We start from the raw sequence: 21,411 nt of genomic DNA, 5'->3' as shown, positions 1-21,411 counted from the left end.
CGGCAAGGCTTCCCAACCGCCCTCTCATAGGGCTGCAGCCCTCTCAAGGGGTTGCAGTCACCTATTTGTACCATTATTACGATGAGGAATCTATTTATTTAAATTTTTAATCGAAAATATATATAAAAAAACTCGCCAGATCCCTGCCACCCATGGATCAGATCCACACTAGGGACGAAATCCACGTAGTGGGTAGATATTGCATTTAACATGGACCGGGGTTGGAACATCCCAACCCAAACCCTGTCAAACCACGGGGAAAAAATTATCCCTCATCCAGCCCCGGGAATGAGAGCTGTGAAAGATGCTGCAAGTTAAGGTGCCCTAGAGAAGAAAGCAAAGTTGTAAGATTTGGTATTATTGATTTCAAGACCGACAAAGATGACTGCTATTTTTGTAAAAATGTGCTATTAGTTTTTTTCAAAATATTTCATGTATTGCCATGTGTAAGTATGTGCTTGAATGTTGCTTTTTTTTTTGCTTATTTTCCGTTATTTCTGTTTTTCTTTGATTTTTTCGTGATTTCTTTAATTTTCTATTATGGTACTTTAAGATTTTCGGAATATTCTTTAATACTATTGAAGGCACTTAACGGTATGCACATAGTGAATATGTGTTAAGTAGTGCTTTGATTTCAATTTGAGTGAGTTCATACACACATGTATCTATTCTGTAGTATAGAAGGAAATCCATGCCAATCGAAGTAAATTCAAGCACATTCAAAATGATGCTCAGGAGATAAGGGATTAAACCACCTGTGTGGAAGGGGATTGGGTGGTGGATGAGGATCAACCAAATCCCCCCTTGGTTCATTTCTTCAATAGTTTGTGTTCCCTTTTTGCCAAACAAGGCGTTAGGCGGGTGATGGGCCAGACTAGGCACGCCAGCCCAAGTGGAATCTAGAGATTTTTTTATATATTTTTTTTTCCAAATTTTTCAAGATTACATGCTCGTTTAAAAAAAAAAGAAGTCTACCGTACTGTCGCCCATTCAATAGGCGACACCAAGGTCTTGCCCATTGAACGGGCAACACCTTGTGGGCCCCAGCTGGCAGCACATTTAATAATCGGGGAGATGAAGGTCTCTTCCGTTCAGCGGGCAAGACCTTGTTCTCACTTGCGGAACTAGCGAGACCTTCGTGGCTGCGACGCCACGCAGGTCCACCCAAAAGGTCTCGCCCGCTCATCGGACAAGGCCTTTTGAGTATTTAGCCCGGCCGCACCGGCCCTGCTGACGTCAGTGCCTCATTTGACACATTCAGCCGAGAGAGGAGAGAGGAGGGAGGAGAGGGGAGGGAGATTTGTGCGGCGAAGCCCTGCTAGAAAAGGTGGTAATTTTTTTTTCTTTTTTAACATACCCGGTAGGATAGCAACTAGTACTAGGTTTTGATATAGGTTAGATGTTAGATCTAGATTTTGTTTTACATACCTGGTAGTATAGCCACTAGAAGTAGGATAAAATGTAGATCTAGATTTAGAATTAGGGTTAGATGTAGTTTAGCAATTAGATCATATTTATACGTATATTTTAGAAATTAGAAGTAGTATTTAGATATATTTTAGGTATTAGATGTAGGATTTAGACATAGTGTAGTCATAATTGATATGATAGATGTAGGATCTAGATGTGTTTGATGTAGCGAATCAGGTGATGATATCTGGTGATGTATCATCCTGCATTATCTCTATTTGCTTGAACTGATCATCCAGAAAACCCTAGATCATCAGCAAAATGAAAAATCGAACATCAGATAATTATTGGATTATAGCCAAGTGAACTTAGAAATTATGCAACGTACTCTAAATTCTTTCAACTAGAAAATGAATGGGAGATAGAAAAAAAAAAGAGATATACTGATGGCTTACCTCGGAAAACATTTCGGACATTAGACTATTGAGCTCACTCCTAAGCGCATCTGCCATGGTTGGACCTGAAAGCAGCATGATCAGGATCTACCTAAGAGACGAGCGCGGTGATGATGGATTGAGTTGTGATTAGGTGATTTGGTTGCCATGGATAGAATTCTATTGCAGGTCGTATCATTCTTATATATTTTATTATTAAGATAGATAATTCTGGACGGATCCCTTTCCATTGTTCGATCATAGGTAAGTAGGTTGTCTTGTATTCCTTAGTTGGGACCGGACAAAGAAAACTACCATAGAAGCACCCACATATGCAGACCAACGACTTTCTCCTTTTATTAATCTTCCTCTTGTCCATCTATTGACCCAAGGCAATTAAGAGATGCATGAAAAATTTTGTGACAAATCAATCAATGGATGCTTTAGCATTGTATATGTACAGATCTACCAAAATTTCAAAAAAAGCAACACATGTAACTGTCTGATCTACCAAAAACAAACACAAATCCACCTCCAATACAACATTACAAATCCACCTTGGTCAGGAAGAGAAGGAAGCCAAAGACGAAAAGAGGAAGGAAGAAGTTTGGGTCCCCTGTGCCGATGTCGTCCTACCACTCACCTGTTGCACCCATTGTTCTCCTTTGCCACTCCAATAGAGAAATATCAGATCTAGGGTTTCAGGTGCCATACTTTGCAAAGAAGGGATGGAGGCAATGGACTTACCTATTGTCTAGTTGTTGCCAGTGAAGAACCCCGACGAAGATCTGCCAAAGGTGGCGAGGCACCTTTAGAAATTCGCCTAGCCATCGCTTCTAGGAGAGATGGCTATAAGAGATAGGGAAAAAAAAAGGAAGTGGAAGGGCGCAATGAGTAACATGTTCTGTCTTGTGCACCGGATGGTTTAGCATCTTTAGATTATATTCTCATGTCTTTATCCCTCTTTCCAACTCAAGTTGGTTCCGTCCACCCAACCAAATATAATGATGGCGTCCATCCCATATATGTACCCCTTGAAAGACATTACCTAAGCTGCTAATACTAGTTGATTGTGTATTGCTGACATGAATAAATAGCAAGAAGTATTTAATGGTTTGGCCGATGACTCATAGATTCAAGTAGTGATCCAGTGATTGAGGCTTCAAACGGTTTGTTGGTGAAAGAAAATATATCTTCCATGAAATAAAGTGTGGCGAGAGTCCCTCCCCATAAGGGAGGCTCAGACTTGGAGAAGAACAGTGAGCCAAAAATAGAGAGAGAAACTGAGTCAGTGTAATGGGTGAAAAGTCGGCCTCCTCTCCCCTACCCCTTGAGGGCTTATTTTATAGAGAGAATGTGTAGGGGAAATTACTAGCCTGCTCTTAAGATATTATGTTACAATCATGTATCTAGGAGAGTATTTTGAGCGTTTCACCCCTTTACATATGATGTGGTAATTGCGATATTATGATCACTATAGTAATGCCACCATACATCATCGAAATATCTCAGAGCTAGGGCATTTTCCTAACAGCACCCCCTCATTCACCAGTTCCGAGATCCCAAGGGGTGAGCGGATGTACAGAGAACTAGCTCCAGCCTTTTTGAAGTTAGGCTTTCCGGGATCGTTCCCTAGCATGGACATCTTTGGAAAGGAGTGAAGGCCACAAAACTCACCAAGGTCGCACGCCGAGGGTCCTAGGGGTGGAGCTTGGAGCCAGTGGATGAAGTGATGATGATGAGGTACCGGCCCCCTCTCTAGGTAGCCACGGTGTGGCTTGACAGAGGCGGGGGTCGTTCGGAACATCACGGCGAGGGTCGGAGGCGAAGTCGATGGCGAGGCAGTTAGCCATCCCCTTAGTGGGTGCCGCAGTGAGGCGCAACGAAGGTAGGGCTATTCGGAGCACCTCGACAGGTAGCCACAGTGATGCTCGACAGAGGCGTGGCTGTCCGGAGTGCCGGGGCGGGGGCCAGAGGTGAAGTCGACAGTGAGGCTAAGGGAGGCAGTACGCAACCTCCTCATCGGGTAGCCACAATGATGCTTGACGGAGGCGGGACCATCCAGAGCACCGCAGCGAGGGCCAAAGGGGAAGTCGACAGAGAGGATGAGGGAGGCAGTCCGTAACCCCCTCAGCGGGTAGCCGTCGTGATGCTCGACGGAGGCAGGGCCATTTGGAGCATCTCATCGGGTAGCCACGACTATGCTCGACGGAGGTGTGGTTGTCCGAAGCGTCGTGACAAGGGCCGTAGAAGAAGTCGACGACTAGGCTGAGGGAGGCAGTATGTGAACCTTCCATAGGTAGCCATAGTGATGCTTGATGGAGGCAAGACCATCCAGAGCACCTCAGTAGTAGCTGTGGCGATGCTCGATGGAGTCGGGGCGAGGGCCAGAGGTGAAGTCGATGACGAGGCTAATGGAGGCAGTCCACGACCTCCTCAGCGAGTAGGCACAATGATGCTTGACAGAGGTGTGGACGTCTCGAGCACCATGGCAAGGGCCGGAGGCGAAGTCAACGGCGAGGCTGAGGGAGACAGTTTGGGACCCCCTCAGCAGGTACTCCTTTCGCGCAAGTCAATAGAAACTCGGAAGGGACCAAAACACCTATTTTTCTACCATGCTCATTTATCAATGCCCTATTTTGTTGCTGACATTACGCCACCCCCCCCCACGGCCCCCTCGCGCTCAGTGTTCTCAAGTGAGCGGCGGTCTCATCTAAGGTGACATACCTCACTGAACAAAAAGAATGTGTTGCAGTGTTCCCCGGCCCCATTGTAGTTAGCGCTTTCGAGTGAGCGGCTTGTGGGATCTTTAGACCAAGGCTTATTGTTTTAGAGGCCAAGTCTTATGCCGCAGAAGCTCATGACGTCCCTTGTGACTTTGAATTTTTAGGCCGAAGCTTATAAGCTACTTGCTCATGCCACGGAGGGGTAGGATCGAGGCATGTGGCCTTCGAGGTCTCATCACAACGCGGCCGAGGCAAGCTACCTTCGTGGCATGGAGGGGTAGGACCGAGGGGTCTCATATCGACACAGCCGAGGCTTGTAGCCTTCGTGGTGCGAAGGGGTATGCTCGAGGGGTCTCATCTCGACACAGCTGAGGCTTGTAGCCTCTATAGTGTGGAGGGGTAGGACCAAGGGCTCTCATCTCGACACAGCCAAGGCTTATAGCCTTCAAGTTGCGGAGCTAGTGCCACTGTGATGGGCTTATATCATCATCATGGGATTTTGCCAAGGCACGTGGCCGTTGAGGCAGTGTGTCGTGCGACCAAGGCCTATGGCCTACGAGGTGCGGAGGTAGAGCCACTGTGATGGGCTTATGCCATCATCATGGGCTTTTGCCGAGGCACATGGCTATCGAGGCAGTGTGTCACATGATCGACGCCTATGGCCTAAGAGGTGCGGAGGTAGGGCCACTGTGATGAGCTTATGCCATCATCATGGGCTTTTGCTGAGGCACGTCCTCATCAGCCGTCTACGAAGGCAACTAGCCACACAAACAAGGTGATCACAGGTAAGCCACAAAGGCATCAGCCGCATGGGCACTATATTCTCTGCAATAAGCATTATCGAACGACAACACAGGTAGGGGAAATCACCAGTGCATCAAGCCATAAATGCATTAGCATCACCTTGGCCAACAGAGGGCAAGTAGTAGCAAGCCATATCAGTACTGCTCCAACGGAGGAAACAACAAGGGCATCAAGCCAGCATGAATACCATAGAGGTAGCAATAAGCACCTGGCTACCATCCCTGCTAGGGGGAGATAGCAAAGATACCAAGCCACCAGAGAAAATAGCCCTGGGCATTCAACAAAAGAAAACCCTCTGATTGCCATCTAAGAAAGAATACACAGACCTGATAACAAAAGTCCATCCGACAATAAAGGGGGCGGCCAAGCGCCAACCCTCAATCAACCACGCACACTGGCTGGGCACCGACATAGAACCGGCAGCCAAGAACTATAGCTATGTAAGGCTATCATGACACGCAGCTGGAGTCCGAGCTTCAACAACATATGACCGAATTACAAGACTTCAACAGTGCATGACAACAACCCGACGCTTCAATAGCATGCAGTCCGAGCACAAGCATATATGGTGTGCAACAGAGAGAGAGTTGGTCGAACTTGAGCGGCATGATAGCGCGCATTAGACAGGAGCACAACAACTCTACGTTAGCTAACCCATACAAGCTACAGTGACTCTACGAGGGCAAGAATAGCACAATCATATCAGCGATAGGGCTAACAAGAGCACAATGGCACACGAACTGCAGACATAGACGTGTGGTGGTCGGGCCTGAGTGGGCACCATGGGACATGAACATCAGAGGCAGCGAACACGATGACACAAACAGTGGCATGCAACAACACCACAACTCGATGGCCGGGGGCAAGTATCAGTGCAGTAGCGATCAGGCCAAAGTACGGCGCAACGGCACAAAGGCTAGGCTCTGCTCAGGGTCGGGCTTGAGTGGGGGAGTGCGGAGGGGCTCCGGTAGCGCAGCACGGAGAGGCCTCCAGCCGTGGAGCACGGAGGGAGCTCCAATCGTGGAGTGGTCCTTCGGCCGCAGATTGATCCTTCGCGTGTGGAGTGGAGCCCATAGCTGGTCCTGCGATGTTTTGTGCGTATGCATCAAGCGGCGGCTCGTTCTTTCACCCGAGTCGGTCATGCCCCTGAACTTCGAAGTAAGTTGCTGCACAAAAGGTTGCAGCAAGATGGCAACGCGTACAAAGCAGCTAGCACTGATATGCCTTTCATATAGTTACCTCTCATGTCAATGCATGATAGTCCAAGTGCGCCTTTATGGGAGCACATGTTAGGATCACCTGATATGGTAGGGCCTTCAAAGAGGAATTTAGTGCCATGTCTTTCATGTGTCCGTGTATGTCTGTCTGACCATATTGTCCTGACCTAGCTATTGTTTTTCTATCCTAGGGGTAGGGAGGGTTAGCTATAGTCTTTTGTCCTAATTCTTTAATTGGATCTACTCTCCCAAAGCTTGCAGCAATGCCAACGCCGGTACGATAAGCTTCAAGTCAACATGTCTATCTATTATCTAGCACTGTAGTGTATTTAAAGGGGCCACTGTGGTCATGATGCGCAGTACTAGCCACCAAACCAGATTGAGTCCATGCGTACACAGTACTCAACTTGTTATTCGTTATCCATCTGTGATGTGCATGATGTGATAGGAACCCGCTGCCACTTGAATAAGGCATGAAATAAAGCCACCTAACCTAAGGCCAACTCCAGCAGGTGATACAGTACTTTACGGAGTACTGTAGCGCTGGAAATTGCACTCTGACAGTTACCTTATCCAGTGATACAGTGCCAAATAGTGACGCTAGCAGTACTGTATCAACACTATTTATAGAGGCTGATAGCGGGCCCGGAGAGAAAAAAAAAGAGTAGAAGGTAGGAAATGGGGTAGCTGCTGAAGATGAAAAAATTAAGGGATGCTGTAATTGTGTTTTTGAGGATGAAAATTTGAGGTAGCTGCTGGAGATGGCCTAACACGCTGGACTCTACCGCATAGCAACACAAAAATAATAATGATAAATAGAGGCCTTGAGGGTACAAAGTAAAAGGTTTTGGAGCCATTCACAACAGATTATGCTAACGAAGGTGCCATAGCGCAGTAACATGAGAGCTTTAGATTTCCTTTTGGGTAGAATCGCATTCCATTAGACCGTCTCAGTCAAAACGCTGGCCACACATGAGCTAGTACAAAATCTAGGAAATGAGAGCTCATGACTAATTGTGCTAAGACTAGCACCATACTTGATAAGTTAGTTGGGATAATTTGTAAGGTATTTCAGATAACAATTTAAGGTTAGTACAGTTTCAAAATCAAACTAAATATAAAAGGAAGTTTGTGCTCAAGTGGAAGCAGCACTACTGATTACACGAGACTCCGCTTGCCCCAATGCTGCTCCTCCGCCTCCCGCATTTCATATGTGGCTGCGCCTCCTCGTCCCGCGCCAAACCTTCTCGTCTCACCTCTCCATCGCCATCGCCACCGCGGCCCCTCACCCAGCCAATGGAGCTCGACTCCTCCGACGGCGGAGACACCTGGCTGCTCGAAGCCATGGCCACGTCGCTCCTCTTCTCCTCCGCGTCCCTGCCGCTGCCGCCGCCGTGGTCGTGCGCCGACCAGCAGCATCCCTCCACGCCGCTGGACACGATTGCCCTGCTGGACGGCGCCCCGGACGCGCGCGCCGGTGAGGTTTCTCCGATCCGACCATTGCTTTTGCCGTCCCTTTCTTTAGTGTGCGTACAATAGGGAGCGATTCGCTCGAGGGTCTTGTTGATCGCGACCGCGATTCTGATTTTTCTTGGGGTTCGATTGCTCGTACGACATGGGGGCGATTAGCGCAGGAATCTTGCGGCAGCGACGCTGCCTTCTTGCGATGTTAATTGCTATAATTTAGCCCTGTTAATTGGTTGGTCGGTGCCAAGAAGGCAGCATTTGTCGTCGACTTGCGTGGTGGGGTGTGATGCGGTTGGCTTTCGAAGTTTTCTATGCGGTTGTAGACAAATTGGTTGGTTGCTGCTAACTGGATTCCACTACGAGGCGTCGACGCCTTAGTTTACAACGCGATCTTGGCAAATTGCTAGAAGATTTGTATGTTGGGTTCTGACGGCATCTTCTTGTGTGCGCGGGATCGTGCCTATCTTGTGCAGTTACCAACTCCACATTGCTTGTGCGCATTACAGTATTGAACTATTGATGTGTGCAATTTTATGAACCTATCTTCATACATTGACCAAATGAGAAATTCAGTTAACCCATGTATTGAGAAAGAAAATAAAAAGTGATGATATTTCTGTTGGCTTTTTGTTTGCTTGAATTGGTACGAATCGATTGGGTGGACGTCATTATTTTCCATATGCAACAGGCTGGTTCCGCCACAAGACAAGCTATTGTCTGCAAGTTGTTTGCCTCATATGACTATTGAAAAGCTCACATTTACTCTCTTCATTCACAAATAAGTGTCGTTTTAGACATCAGTATGGTTCTTAAAACACATATTTGACTACTTCTATTTGGTGTAATATATTCATAAAATATAGCAAATTATACTATTATAAAACTAATTTTCAAGACAAATCTACATGTATCATTTTGAAATATCCAAACTCAATATAGAAAAAGTAATTTGTAGCCAAAATTTTAAAATATTGACTACAAGCAACTCAAAACAACACTTATTTGTGACTAGAGGAAATATGTAATTAGTTGTAGCTACTATTCCTAAGCAATTGCTAATATTTTATATTGATAATACTGAATTATCTTCCCCTATGTTGGGAAATCTGAAACAACTGAGAAAGGTAAGCATAGGACTGGTAAATGTCAGGTTCATCTTTCCCTGGTTGATGAACGATGATTATTGTGATAGCTTTTATTTCTTGAAGGAAAGGCTCACACTAGCCCTCAGGTAGTTCGAGGAGTTTACCAATCAGCATTTGTGCAAATGAGGTTGATAAAATCTGCAAAGCTCTTGAGGTTAGGTCACTCTTCCCTCTACTAGAACAAACTGATAATCTGTACGCATTCAGCATATAATGGACATTCAATAAACTATCACTACCGGAATCTGAAGGTTTGCCGAGTGTCCTATTCTTTGCCGAGTGCATTTTGTCGCACACTCGGCAAACGACCCCCTACGCCGAGTGCCGCACGAAAGCACTCGGTAAATAATTAGGCACTCGGCAAATTAAAGAATATACACTCGGCAAAGAATAGCACTCGGCAAACTCAAGAAAATACACTCGGCAAAGTCGGGCACTCGGCAAACATCACGCCATGTGTCCCTCTGGTCGTAATCTGACGGCGCGTCCCTCCTTTGCCGAGTGTCGTCTAACGGACACTCGGCAAATATTTCTTATTTTATTTTTTTAGACACGAAAATGTTTTTCTCTTTTATTTTCTTTTTGTTTTCTTTTGTTCTCTTTTCTTTTCTTTCCTCCTCTCTTTCCATGTTAAAAATTGGTATTTTTCTGGATCCGTTTGCAATTTTTATGTCATTAAGTGCATTTTTAGGTTTTTAATGAATATAAGTCAAATTTGTACTGCAAGTACATGAAATAATGGGAAAAAATAGGTAGAAAAATCATATTTATGTTGTTGAGTCTATTTTTAGGCCTTACCCAAGAAATGGAAAGAAATTTGAAACATCTGAGTGGCAACACTTGACCACCAACATGTAGCTTATTGGTTTTTTAATTCTAAAAAAAGCAAACGAAATCTGAAAAATATAAGACTTGCCATGGTGTCATGATATGATACGTAGAGGCTATGGTAAAAATTTGAGAAGGTTTCGCAAAAGTTGTCACGTACGATGCTTAGAAACCGAAGCATCTCCGAGGAAGGATAGTGGTTTCGAGACGGAACGGATCAGGTTTGAAGCCGAAGTGATGATTGAATCATCGTTTGACCTTGAAACTTTTTCTACACTCAACATACAACATAGCATATTCCATATTAAAATTTGGTATTTTTCTGGGTCTGTTTGCAATTTTTAATTCATTAAGTGCATTTCTAGGCTTTTAATGGATATAAGTCAAATTTGTATTGCAAGTGCATGAAGTAATGGAAAAAAAATGGGTAGAAAAATTATATTCATGTTGTTACGTCTATTTTTAGACCTTACTCAAGAGATGGAAAGAAATTTGAAACATCTGGGTGGCAACACTCGACCACCAACATATAGCTTACCATGGTGTCAAAAAAATAAATAGATGAAAAGAAAAAAACATAAAACAAATAAAATAAAGAAAGAAAAAACATAGAAGTAAAGAAAAACTAAACAACACTTTTGAAAAAAAAACATTCTTAAAAAAAATCAGTTTTTTACCGAGTGTCCGTGTTTTAACACTCGGCAAACAATGAAATAATTTTTTTCCTGTGACCGCGCCTTTTTTTTCGTCGGCCGCGCCTTTTTTTTTCCCGGCTGCGCGTTATTCATTCGTTCCCCTCCCAATCTCGGACGCGCCTTTCTTTCTCTTCCGACCAGGTGGTGCAGACAGCGGCGACGAGGTGCCGCTCCTTAGCCGGCGCGGCGCAGAGCCCCGGAGGACGGAGGCGGTGCTCCAGCAGGGGTGCGGCCGTCGAGCGAGGTGGCGAGCGGGCGGAGCTGCGGCCGAGCGCGGCGGTCCAGCGGATGGTGTCGCTGCATCCGGCAGCCCGCAATGTCGCACCCCTGCCTCACCTCACGCCCCGTGCTCTCAGGTCTCAGCTTTGCATCTCCGCCGCTGCTGTCTACCGAGGAGGCGAGGGGCCAACTCGCCGTCGCCTGGTTCTGGATCCAGGAGGCACCGAGGCAAGAGCCCCATCCGCTGAGTGGCCGCCGCGCTTCGCTTCTCCACTTCTCCAGTAAACGCCTGCCCGTGAGGCCGTGACCGTCCGTGACTCCGTGAGCTCATGAGGCGTGAGGTGAGGCCATGACCCCAGCCCCCAAGAGTCCCTAAGATATCAAGTTATCAACAAGCAGATAAATCAAAGCTCAATAGCTCATCATATGAACTCCGAACTCGGCCCTAAGCCCCTAATTTTATATCATGTTCATAGTATAAGTAGAGATTTAGAGTTACTCAAAGTCTCAACTCTCAATCCCACCCTTTGTTGCAGGAAAATATATTGCAAGCTCTAGTATAACTGACGAAGATAGAAGAATTGCAACTCTTAGATTATTTGTATCATGCTCTCAGAGTCTCAGGTCTCAGCTATTTGCCTATTTGCGGAATTGATGCAATGACTGAATGGCGTTGACAGAGGTATCTTAAATTCTGAAACTGTCCGTTGAGACCTGAAACTGTTTGCAGAACAAGAAGGATGTGTGATTGACTTGGCCAGGAAAAGGGGTAAGTCAGTAAATCAATGGCCAATTTGCTCGTACCTTCTTCAAGAACATTACAGACTAAGAGCTTGTTCTGAGCTTGTGATGTCTCAGTGTTTTTTACAGGCGATGTGCGTGACGATGAGTTGTTGGTGATGACCCTTACTCTATTGTGGGCATCCAGAAGCTTCATGCTTAGCTAAGTTAGTTTCGTTGGAGAAAGAGCACCAGCCTGCAGGAACCTCAGAGCTGTAAGTCATTCTCCATGAAAGCTCTAACTTGTAAGATATTGCAATTCAAAGTGGTAACTATTGCAAAAAACCTTGGCAAATATGTTAGACAATATTTAATTTACCCCAAAGGGCATCTTCATTCAGTAGAAGTAGGAGATGTCAGCCATTGTTGAAATTTAGTGGAAGGGGTACTGCTTTTTCTCAGCCAGGAAGAGTGTAAAAGAAAATGCTGCAAAAATAGTGAAATCATCACCTTCACCATGCAAAATGCCAGGATGTACTATAATCGGCACCAAATTCTTCAGAATTAATACTCTAGCTAGGTGAATGCTAAATGGGTGACTGAATGTGATTTATAAAATTTTCAGAGATGAGGAGATTCCTTGTTCAATCTATGAGAAACAATGGTGGCGCTAGCGGAAGCAGTGAAAATCAGATAACTCAAGGAAGCACAAATATACCACAAGGTGAAAATCGAAATTTTAATATTTGAATGTTACTTTATTAATTAGAGCATATTTTTATTAATAAAATATTGCTCTAAAAGTCCGCCCAGGCTGTCTGAAAGCCCGGGGTCCGCCACTGGCTGCAGGTGCTCATGGATCGATCTTCATCTCTGTGTTTGTGTGTTTCTTTATCCGGTTATGTCTTTAGGCATAGGCTCCACATTTGATTCCTTGTCTGTTTTGTAGGGAACATGAGTCCCCGTCTGCCTCAAGGAATCGCTGAAATGGATAGAGAATTTGAGGAGTTGGCCGCCGATGCAACCATGGCTGGAAGGGAGCAACTGACCATTGCGACAAGTACTATTCTTTCCGAATCCTATTGTCTTGACTAAGTTCATTAAATATTGCAAGCTGATGACTGCAATGTGTGGCATCTAAGGAAATTAGGATAATACCATGCAGTTCAAATACTGATAATCTTACTTAATCTGATTCTGATTGATTACATAATTCTGTTAAATCCTGTAATTATGGTTCTGTTTCTTCTAGATGCAATATCAATTTCTGCAGATGCATGTTGTCAATGTAATTATGGTTGTTGACTTCCATTTTTCTCCGTTCCCAAACATATATATATGCTGTTGGCTGTTCCTTTGTTTCTACACAATCAGATTGCATTGCAATAAGTTTTCTGATGTTAATTAACTATAAGCTTGTGGTAACCTGACTTTTCATTCTGCTGTCTGTTCCTTTGTTTTTACACAATCAGAAAAGTTGGTTGCAATCACATGGAAAGGGCATCACAAAAAAGCCCAAACATTTTTGGCAAAGGTAATCCAAGTTCTTTTTTCAAAACTTGGGCACTGAACAATAGGAAATTATGTCTCCTTGTCAATCTGTAGTTTACTGCATTTTCCTTATGCTATTTTACACAGGTTTCGTTGCTTGAAGTTGTACACGTTTCAACAATTTTTACTCAGTTGAGTTTCCTTTCTTTTGAGGTTTACATGTATGGAAGATCTCCTTGTAGCAGTTGTTAATGTCTAGAATGTACTGTATATGATCCTTTTCTAGTGCTCAAATGTGATACCCATCATGTCCTATGTAAGCTATGTAAACATGAATGTGCTATGTAAACATGAATGTGAAGTTGTATTTGTCAAAGTTGAATCTGGATGTGATGTATCTGCCTTGTCTAGTGAATTTCGAATTTATTATGTGATGGTATGAAATGCAGTGATATATATATATATATAACCCTTTGCCAAGTGTAAACACTCGGCAAAGAGTAAGGGTTTGCCGAGTGTATTACTTAGACACTCGGCAAACCGGCCGTTATGGCCCTGCTGCCGTTTAGTCACTTTTTTTTGCCGAGTATCGGATTCGACTCTCGACAAAGAGTTTGCCGAGTGCGCGATAGAAAACACTCGGCAAACAGCTGTTTGTTTGCCAGCACTGTGTATGCCGACAGCTGTTTGCCGAGTGTTTTTAAGCCTTCGCCGTGTGCCCTAGGCACACGGCAAAGTACCGAAATCCGGTAGTGTATATGGAGTGAAGGCCGTACTATAGCATAAATATTTTTTGGAAACACATTTTCCCTGCTGCATTTGGGTAATAGAATTTCTTCTATCTGCAGGCCGTGAATCTTAAGAGCACTGAAGTTGTCGGACATCCCTATGTCCCTGTATGTACCGATTGCTAAAGTTTATCTTGTATTTTCTCATGTGCTTTCTATAAATTACTTAAAAACAATTATTAAATATAAGTTACTATTTTTCTTTTAGATGTCACAAACTCGTCCAGATCTAGCTGCACTCTCTCTCCCGTCCCCCCTAAACGGAATCATCTAACATACTACATGGCTATTGACATATGGGACCCGGATCCACATGTCAGTAGACATGTAGTCAGAGGATCCGTGTCCCACCTCTCCACGTCATCACTCTCCTCCCTAAGCCGTTGGCTTCCCCCCACCCATCCACGTGCTGTGGGCCTCCCTCGTGCTACCCCTCCACGCCGTCCTGCCACGCTGCCCATCATGCCATTCCGATTCCCCATCGCGTCCACCCGATTCCCCATCACGCCGATCAATTCACTACTTGCTGTGCTGGTTCACCCGCTGCCATCGTCTAGATCTAGTCCACTCGTCGCTGCCGTCGCCCGGCTTGGCTCTTCCGCATGCCTCCCTCGGCTACGCCTCCTCCCGCCGTCTCTCGCGGCCTCCCTCGGCCCTTTGCCCGGCGTTCCAACCCGTCGGATCTGCCGCCTCTTCAAGATCAGGGTAGTGCCACCAATCCGCTCCGCCTGACCGCTCGTCTTGTCGCTAGACCCGGATTCACCTGTCGGCTGAAGTTGCACGCCCGCCGTTTGCCTCCTGGTCTTCTTCGGCGTGCGCGTGCGGCCTATGGTGGTGGATGCCTAGTACCACATGATGGGGTGGCTGGTGTCGACCATGACGAAGGCCTTGCTGAAAGGGCAGCTCGTGACTCTCTCTTTCTCTTCATCGGGATAGAGTTGCACCATGGGCCGATGAATCCTCTATTCATTGTGTGTTGTAGGCTTGCTAGTCTTCTTGTGTATGTGCTGGAGGATGGCTGTGTTGGGTAGTTGGCCTTCTTGGCTTCTGCACTGCCTAGCTTTTGCCTCTGTAGCTAGTCTTTTGTGTCTCGGTGCTACTGTCGGTAGCATTAGCCTATGCTGCTAGATTTTTTTTAGTCCAATTTCTTTTGCAATTCTAATGTATTCATATTCAAGTCTTAGTCTATCTTTGAATTTTTCTGTGCCGAAAAGAAGATGTTTTTCATGAACAAAATACAACGGAAGTCTCTTCTAAAGAGGAGACTTAAGCTTAGAGAGGAAGTGGGAAGAAATGAGAATAAAAATGTGTTGATAGTAAAAAGATTGAGTCCCCTAGTCTAGTAGCCAATGGTCTATTTATAGTGTTATTTATGGTGTAAATATATAGGTCTATCCTTATAGAGATAGTGATACAAGCTATTTCTACACCGCAGAGATCTAGGGCTGGTCGAATCTCACAGTTTGGTCCTAGGTATAATACTTTTACCCTACTCAGAAGACATTATTTACCATGACAAATATAGTAGTGTAAGTGGTTATAGAGACGCGGTACCTAGCCCGTCGTTAATTGCAGCGTCGCACTATCCTGAGTGTCAGAGTAGCCTCCACTTGCATTAGGAGGTCAAGGTGGCCATCACTTGCATCAGTATTAACTGTCTATCACTTCGTGTTAGGCCAATTGACTTCGGTGTTCTCCTTTTGCTGATATTATCTCCAGAGCTGCTTCCCCTATCTCGAGAGGCCGTGGCCTAAGAGGTTCACGGCCTCCGAAAACCTTAGATTATGTAGGGAGTCTGGAGCCCGAGAGCTCCGGAGAAACTCTTGATGGTGTCCCCTTAGTATTATCTATAGGTTAGGATATTTCCCCAATAAGTGTGAGTTCATATATTCTTTCATTAATTAGTCGATTTCTTTCTCGTTATTATTGATGCAGCTTAGCTATCTAGATCTTTTCGTAGCTTTAGTGACAACTTCATTTGTTGTCTTGTCATTATTGTGTTTGCAATTCTTGGTCTAGGACATCCTTTTGTCATCTTGATTTTTCTGTAGCTCTAGTGACATTTTCGTTTATCGTCTTGCTACTCCTCATCGCTTTGTTGTGTTTCTTGACTAAGGACGCTCATTTTTGTCATCGTCACTACTCTATTACTGTGCTTTGTTTTGCACTTCTTTGACTTGATTCAATAAGATTAACAAGGCTCCACTCTACGACGGATTTGAAAAGACACAATTTGGATATATTTGTTTTATTATTTTAAGTTTATTACTTAATGTCACCTCTTTAAAGTGCAATGTTATTACATACATCTTGTATTTAAGGGGTGTTAGGAATATAGAGTTCTTATCTTTTACGTATAGGTTACTAGAGTCTTTATCATGTACTCGCTCATATGCTCTCTATATATTATCTCCAAGAACTACTATTGAATACAAGTTGCTATTCTTTAACAACTATAACATTTCCCTACTTTATTACAATTGCTAAATTTCTCTTTTTTTCCTTTTATTCAGATATTTGGTATGGAGCTGAAAATCTTAACAGTAATTTGGTATGGAGCTGAAACTGCCCGTAGTTCAAACTTTGGTGGCTTGCAAATACAAAAACTTACTGATACATGCTGGTGTGTGAAGAAGGGTTGCTTTAACGTTCGTGTAAGTTGTCCAAGAATGATGCCTGTCAACCAGTGATGTTGCTTTTCACGTTATCGATGTTCATAGTGGGGCTTCCGTGATGCCTGTGTAGAGCACCACCTACAGAAAGGACAAGGAGTTTCCGGAAAGGCATTCATCTTACGTAGAACATGCTTTTCGAAAGATGTCACTAGATTCTCTAAAATCGAGTATCCCCTTGTGCATTATGCTCGTATGTTTGGATTAGCTAGCTGTCAATATGCTTGCAAAGTGCTTATACTGGAAATGATGATTATATGTTAGAGTTTTTCCTGTCACCTGATTGCAGAAAAAATGAGGAGCAAAAGGTTCTTTTGGAATCCATCTTAGCTCTTCTGAGACAGCATCTTCATAGTTTACAGGTAGCCACTGATGAAGGCTCAAACGAAGTTGATGTTATTACTGTAATTGGTAACAAAGAAATTAATAACGTACATGTACAACATCTAAATTTCGAAGGTGGCAGTTATGCATCCCATGAGCGTGATATGCACGGAATCCATGAGTCTGACAGCAGGAAAATCATAGCTTCAACAGAACATGAAAGGCATCTGTTACCCGACAATAACTCCAGATACAACGGAATTTTTTTGCCGGACCAAACAGTGGCTGTACCTCAGATTCTTTATTGCTTGATTAAAAAAAGAAACATCATGAAAAGAGACGAGGAAAAGCAGAAAAAACAATCAGTTTAGAGGTTATTCAACAATATTTTTCTGGAAGCTTGAAAAGTGCAGCAAAAAGTCTTGGGAGGTATGCATAGTTTCAAGTACTGCACTCTTCTGAGAGATATTCTACTACTGAATCTAGAATGTTATTAGAAGCTTGTGGTGCATGATCATCACCTGATAATGTGCTCCATCCATGCACTGAAAATTATAAATTTTCCGATTGTTTGTCCACTCTGTAGCTCATGCATGAAAATTGTAGATACAAGCATCTGCTCTGTCGTTGCTGCTGCTATTCTGAAAATAGCACTCTTGGGAGGTTAACCTAGCATGTAGAGTAGCTATATTTTCAACGTTTTGGTGTAAGTACACGTGTTTGATGGATTTATTGTGACAGAAGTAAATAGACTGATCAATCGATTCTCCTAAACTCATTAGATTTTATTGTCTTTTTTTGCTCATTATTATGACTTATCATCTTTTGTTTCATGAAACTTATCTTTTACCAATTCATATATTTGATCTATTTGATGTGAGTGTCCATTCATCATTATGAACTACAATATGGAAACTCTTGGATAGACCTAGCGAAAACTACTTTCATTTTTCTTTTTGACAGTATGTCCTACAATGCTGAAACGCATCTGCAGCCAACGTGGGATTTCTCGCTGGCCATCATGACAAATCAGCAAGGTTAACCATTCCATTTCAAAATTAAAGAAAGTAATTGAGCCTGAGGGTGCATTTACTCTCACATCTATCACAGGTCCTCTTCCTGTTCCTTCCAGTCAATCCAATCCTATCAATATAGAGAATGAAAGGAGAAATAAAGTTACTGGATGTTCCATCCCTTCTGCTCAAGAGAACAAAGGTTCATCCTCAAAGAATAAGCCACTACAAAATGGTGGCCGCCGCCTAGGCAGTAGGCACGCTCATTCCCCAGCAAAGATTTCTAGCTAATATCAGCAGCCAGATTGAAGTAGAGAAAGCTTCTAACTCGAGAGGTTCATCTGGAGGATGTAGCACACATTCAGGGACATCAGAACGATCCTGCCATGGAAGCCCTGCAAACAGGACATTTGTTTCAACACTCAGAGAGCCACAACAAAGCATGTGCAAACCAGATGGCTTCACAAAAGAGCTATTTCAAGAACAGGACCTGCTACTTCCAGGGCTGATTGTTGATGAATCTGGTAGCCCCAAAGATTTGAAGAATCACATGACTTCTGCAGCTATAGACCCTCCAGGCAGTCTGATGTCGGTACAGACATTTCAGGGATCATAACAGTAAAAGCACGCTACAAGCAAGACATTTTAAGGTTTCGCTTCCCATGTACTTGAAGCGTTATCGCTTTGAAAGATGTGGTGGCCAAAAGGATACAAATGGATGTTGTTATTGATATCAAGTATCTTGATGATGATCATGAGTGAGTGAAGCTGATTTGTGATGTAGACTTAGAAGAGTGTATGGGAAAGCAAATTCTATAGGATCAGGTCTTACGAAAGACACCTTTCCTGTGATAACACGTGTCCCTTCTCTCTTCTCTTCGACGTAGCCGTTGGATCAAAGGATGTATGGCTGAATCAAAATCTTATGTAGATTTTTTGTACGAAGGTCTTATAGAATTTATTTCCTATGCATAGAGATCTCCCGGCTATCTAGTAGCAACGTTGTGAGGCTATTGGTTGCTGACGTTTCTGTGATCCTTGGTAGTTCCTTGGGAGCACTGGTTGAACTTTTGGGTTTAATTAGCGTAAATAATTATGCAGTGGGCTGTTAATATGGTGCTAATTCTATATTTAGTCTATCTGCTTCAGTTCTTGGCTACATCACTATTTTCTTTTTTTTTCTTTCATTTTATAGGTATTTCTCCTGCTATGTAGGGAATCGAGGATACAAATCGTTTTCCTTGAAATAATATGTATGGTTGGTGTAGCATACTGCATAAATCTAACTGATGTATAACCTTGAAATTAACTTTGTTGATGTACTTCCAGCGTGCCTCTATGACTGATCCCTAGTCAAACCAAATACTGAAATTCTCATTTCTGGAATTTTTATTTAAATTAAAATTATTGCATCGTGCTATTGAAAGATACTTATTTTGTCCTCATTGTACAAGTTTGGTTTAAAAAAATTTAGCTCAATGTTCAGCTTTTTTTTTCTTAAAGAAACAAAGTACAGAACGAAATGCAATTTTGTTTCAGTTCCATCTGGAAATCTAATATTTAGGAGCTTACAAATAAGTCTATATTTTTTGTGTTTTTTTCATCTTAAGAATAGAACGGGTAGCCAACTAATATTGAATATCGGACCGAGGTAGGAAGGTTTTCATCAAGTGGCGCAAGCAAAAATCAGCTATAGCCATACACAAGGCTAAAATTTGACAGCTTGGACACCGCTGATCAGGGCACATACAGAGTAGCAGCAAAATGGAGAAGTTTCACATTGTAGTGCTAGAAGAGATAACAGATGTTTTTTCAGTGGCGAGAAGAAGACTTTCTGGATTTACCTCTGTTTGCCCAACAGAAAACCAGTAGCTCGGTAGTCCTTTTCCTACGACAGAAACATAACATCACAGGAGAATTTTGTATCATCGATCACCAGTGCCGACGAAACAAGTCCTGGAATTTTCTCACGCTGTCCAACTGTCGTGGTACCAAAGACGTTGACGTTCCAGACAAGAAGGTACTAAGGTAGCATGAGCACAAGGTAAGGTAAAGTCGCTTACCGGCCAGCAAACCTGCTCCCAATTGCACAGGTTTCTTCTCATCCTGTCTTCCAAAACATAGCTGAACCACCGAAACTACTACACGCAACCGGGCAGCACTGCAGCTATTTAACGTCACCCCCCAAAAAAACTTCCGAGAGCTCCCTTGTTATTAGCTCTCACTGAGGAAGCTAGACAGCTATCTAACACCCTCTAGTGTAATCAGAGAGGAACGAAAATGGCCAAGGTGTACAGGCTCATCTCTGCCGCGCTTAGGCTCGCCGCGGCTGCCGCGGCGGCGGCGGCAGCGATAATCATGGTGACCAGCCATGAGACCACCATCTTCTTTGGCATAGAGATGGATGCAAAGTACTCCTACACCCCATCATTTGTGTAAGTAATCTAACTCTTCTTATTCAGGAGATGTTGATTCTACATGCTATACCGGTTCCCTTATAGTGCTGTTGAAGCGTTACGTTGTGTTACAGTACACAGAGATCGATCATTAGTTCATACATTAATTTCGCACAGCTTCTTCGTGGTGGCATTCGCCGTGGCGTGCGCATACAGCCTGATCGTCCTCTTCGTACGGCCCGGGAGCTCCGCCTCGAGATTGGCGCTCATGAGTGATGTGGTAGGCTTCTCTTGCAAACACGCGAACCTAAATGCTAGTGTACATGACGTTGTTCCTCCAACAGTTGCATTGTCATTTGACCAATGTTTGTTCGGTCGGGCTGTGCATGCATGGTTGAAATGCAGATAGTAGGGATGCTGCTCACGGGCGCTGTCGCGGCCACCGGCGCGATATCGGAGGTCGGGAAGAACGGCAACACGCACGCCGGGTGGCTGCCCATCTGCGGCCAGGTCCACGCCTACTGCAACCACGTGATGGGGGCGCTGATCGCCGGCTTTGTCGCGCTCGTCGTCTACTTCCTCATCATCATGTACTCCCTCCACGTTGTGGCTGAACCCCTGTGCCCATGCCATTAGAAGTCAAGCGGCCGCTTTTCACGTGATGACCAATAATGGCCGCTGTCTCTCGCGGCCATTGTTCTTCGTTTATAAACTTAGTATTTTTGTTTAGGCATTGTCTCAGTAAGATATGTTTTCGTCATATTAATTTTGCACATGATCGTGCCTCGGTTTATCATGTACTTGCATTGAAAATTTGAAAGAGAAGATGTTCCAAGATGTTCCCGAGGACAATTCCGCTGTTGTTTTGAGTTTTGACCTTGTTAGTGTTGGGATTTTGGACAGTAGAATTTTTTATTTTTTTTGTAAGGTCAGGTATGCTAGTTCATGGGGGTTTTCGTTCTTCCTTGTTGGAAGATTGCCGTACGTACTCTGTCGAATCAATGATTTGATACAACAGTGTCTGCTTAATATCGTACTTGTCAAGGATTTGGTACAACACTG

The 21,411-nt window shown here is 43.9% G+C and overlaps 1 protein-coding gene, 1 long non-coding RNA gene and 1 pseudogene across 2 annotated transcripts; 2 read left to right on the top strand and 1 right to left on the bottom strand.

The window, feature by feature from the left end:
- Nucleotides 1-1,646: 1,646 nt before the first annotated feature.
- LOC133885584 (uncharacterized) lies at nt 1,647-2,702 on the bottom strand. The gene is made up of 3 exons (XR_009903240.1): nt 2,592-2,702; nt 1,866-1,930; nt 1,647-1,715 (listed from the first exon to the last, which is right to left on the bottom strand). It is a non-coding gene; the product is annotated as an uncharacterized LOC133885584 (long non-coding RNA).
- Nucleotides 2,703-7,965: 5,263 nt separating this feature from the next.
- LOC133884002 (protein NLP3-like) lies at nt 7,966-18,772 on the top strand (annotated as a pseudogene).
- A 1,367-nt stretch (nt 18,773-20,139) lies between these two features.
- Nucleotides 20,140-21,378, top strand: LOC133885257 (CASP-like protein 1C1). Its single transcript, XM_062324943.1, has 3 exons — nt 20,140-20,388; nt 20,527-20,629; nt 20,755-21,378. The coding sequence occupies exons 1-3, from the start codon at nt 20,234-20,236 to the stop codon at nt 20,983-20,985; spliced, it is 489 nt and encodes a 162-aa protein (XP_062180927.1). The 5' UTR covers nt 20,140-20,233; the 3' UTR covers nt 20,986-21,378.
- The last annotated feature ends 33 nt before the right edge of the window (nt 21,379-21,411 follow it).

The sequence above is a fragment of the Phragmites australis genome, chromosome 11, assembly GCF_958298935.1.
Source record: "Phragmites australis chromosome 11, lpPhrAust1.1, whole genome shotgun sequence".
In the NCBI taxonomy this organism is placed as follows: Eukaryota; Viridiplantae; Streptophyta; class Magnoliopsida; order Poales; family Poaceae; genus Phragmites; species Phragmites australis.
This window is presented reverse-complemented; position numbering and strand designations above follow the sequence as displayed.